General features: G+C 53.5%; 1 protein-coding gene across 1 annotated transcript in view; it reads left to right on the top strand.

The window, feature by feature from the left end:
- Positions 1-1,822, top strand: part of SARDH (sarcosine dehydrogenase) — a gene marked incomplete at its 5' end in the record, with an annotated part of 24,946 nt that overhangs the window by 10,676 nt on the left and 12,448 nt on the right. Inside the window, 1 exon segment of the mRNA XM_010139208.1 lies at positions 1,460-1,543. Coding sequence (XP_010137510.1) covers positions 1,460-1,543 — 84 coding nt within the window.

The raw sequence follows: 1,822 nt of genomic DNA, 5'->3' as shown, positions 1-1,822 counted from the left end.
CCCTAAGCTTGCTGTGAGGGTACTGGGGCCATGGACAGTTTAATAGTAGAGATGCCAAGCGTATTTAACTTAGAAGATATGGCTTAAGAGCCCGGTGATGGTTGCTGGGCAAAGGAAAAGTGGAGAGAAGGGCTCAGAGGCTTATTTCCTTCACTGCCAGTCCAGCTCGGGGTCAGTTTTGAGGGCTGTGGGATGCTGCATGCTCACAGGGATCTCCTGGTGCCCGCTCACCATGCCTTGCTCACAGCTCAGCAGCAGCTTTTCTTCCCCAAAACAGCGTCTTGCAACATGGAGCGAGGCCAGGGCACGGGCAGGTATGTGGGAGGAGCAGGGAGCAGCTGTGCCTCCATGGAGGCGATTTTGCTGACACCCCCTAAGTCCCTGCTGGTTTTGCTCCCTGGAGCTGCCAGCCAGGGCTCCTCCCTGCTCCCAGCCTCACCAGCTTCCTTGCACAAATCTCCGTAGGTGAATGCTTTCGAGATGCAGTACTTGAGGAAAAAAACTAGTTTCCAGTGGTTCACTGCATCAGCAGCGTTGCAGCAACTGTAGCTCAGAGCCCCCAGACTCAGCACTGCTGCCAAGATGCTCGGGGTGACCCGGGGCCAGTGCCTTATCCCACCCCAGCACTGCCAGCCCCGGCAAGGAGCAGCTGCGTTTCTTGAGACCGTTTCTGCTCGTCACTAACTCATCTCACACCATCCCTTTTCTGATGCAGGGCAGAGGCTCAAGCAGTCCAGCCGACAGCCTGCCCTGCCGTCCCCTGGTGTTTGGCTGACAGCTCAGTTGTTTTCTGTCACCGAGGATGCAATTCATTTTTTAATAGCGTGTCTAATAAGCGATGCCCATTTGACTGACAGCCTGGTATTTATACATGCAGCTCCAGAACATGTGCTGTGTTTTATAAATAGGCGCTGAATCATTTCTGAAATGTTCAACAAAATCTATTCTTTTCCAAACGGAGGCACCAAACAAAAATATCTTAATGGGTCCCTAATTAATTGCGTGCAGAGAGATTTTCCTGGGAGCACAGAGGAGGAATGAGAAGGTTGCCATATAAAGCTTCGATGTTATTATATAATTACTCCTGTAAACATCGGGGGGAATCTTGCTCCCTGGATTTAGCGTCTCTCAGTCTGTAATTCGTGCTCCGTAGCACAAGCTGTGGCGGGGGGCGCAGCTGGGCTGCCGGATTCCGGCCCATCTGCTGCCGTTGAGGCAAACACCTTTCTTGGGGGCGGCAGGACAAAATTATCAGGCAGTTTGCAGGCAGCTGGGGTTTGCCACTCTTTTCAAAGACAAACTGCAGAGCTGACTGATAGCCAAAACCAAGGGGTCACAAGTCGAGTCTTGAGTGTGCGCTGGAGGAGAGCAGCCTGGGCACTGCCAAAAACGCAGGGGAAAGGTTGGGTTTTTTTTTTTTAACAAATTCATTCCCATTTCTCTGGCTTCGCTTGCATAGGAGCTGCTGCGACAGGGCTGTGTTTTCCAGGAGCGGCATGGCTGGGAGAGGCCCGGCTGGTTCAGCCCAGGGGGAGCAGCCCCGGTAAGCCCAGCATGTGTTTCTGGGGGCACTGTGCCCAGAGGGTACCACCCTGCCTGTGCAGGGTCTGCAATATGCTGCGAGCAGTTGCACGTCCCCAGAATGGGTCCATAAAAGCTGTCGGGCTTTAATGCAGCATAACAGTGGTGAGAGGGAGATCTGTGTGTGCAGGTTGGGTCTGTCTGCCAGACCCTCTGCAACAGGCAGCATGTGCCTCCAACAGCCCCAGACAAGAGGGCACTGATCTCGCCTCTATATATTGAGGAGCAGTGGGCAGGAATG

The sequence above is a fragment of the Buceros rhinoceros genome, unplaced genomic scaffold, assembly GCF_000710305.1.
Source record: "Buceros rhinoceros silvestris isolate BGI_N320 unplaced genomic scaffold, ASM71030v1 scaffold1417, whole genome shotgun sequence".
In the NCBI taxonomy this organism is placed as follows: Eukaryota; Metazoa; Chordata; class Aves; order Bucerotiformes; family Bucerotidae; genus Buceros; species Buceros rhinoceros.
Note: the sequence above shows the minus strand (reverse complement) of the source record. Positions and strands in the feature narration are given on the sequence as shown.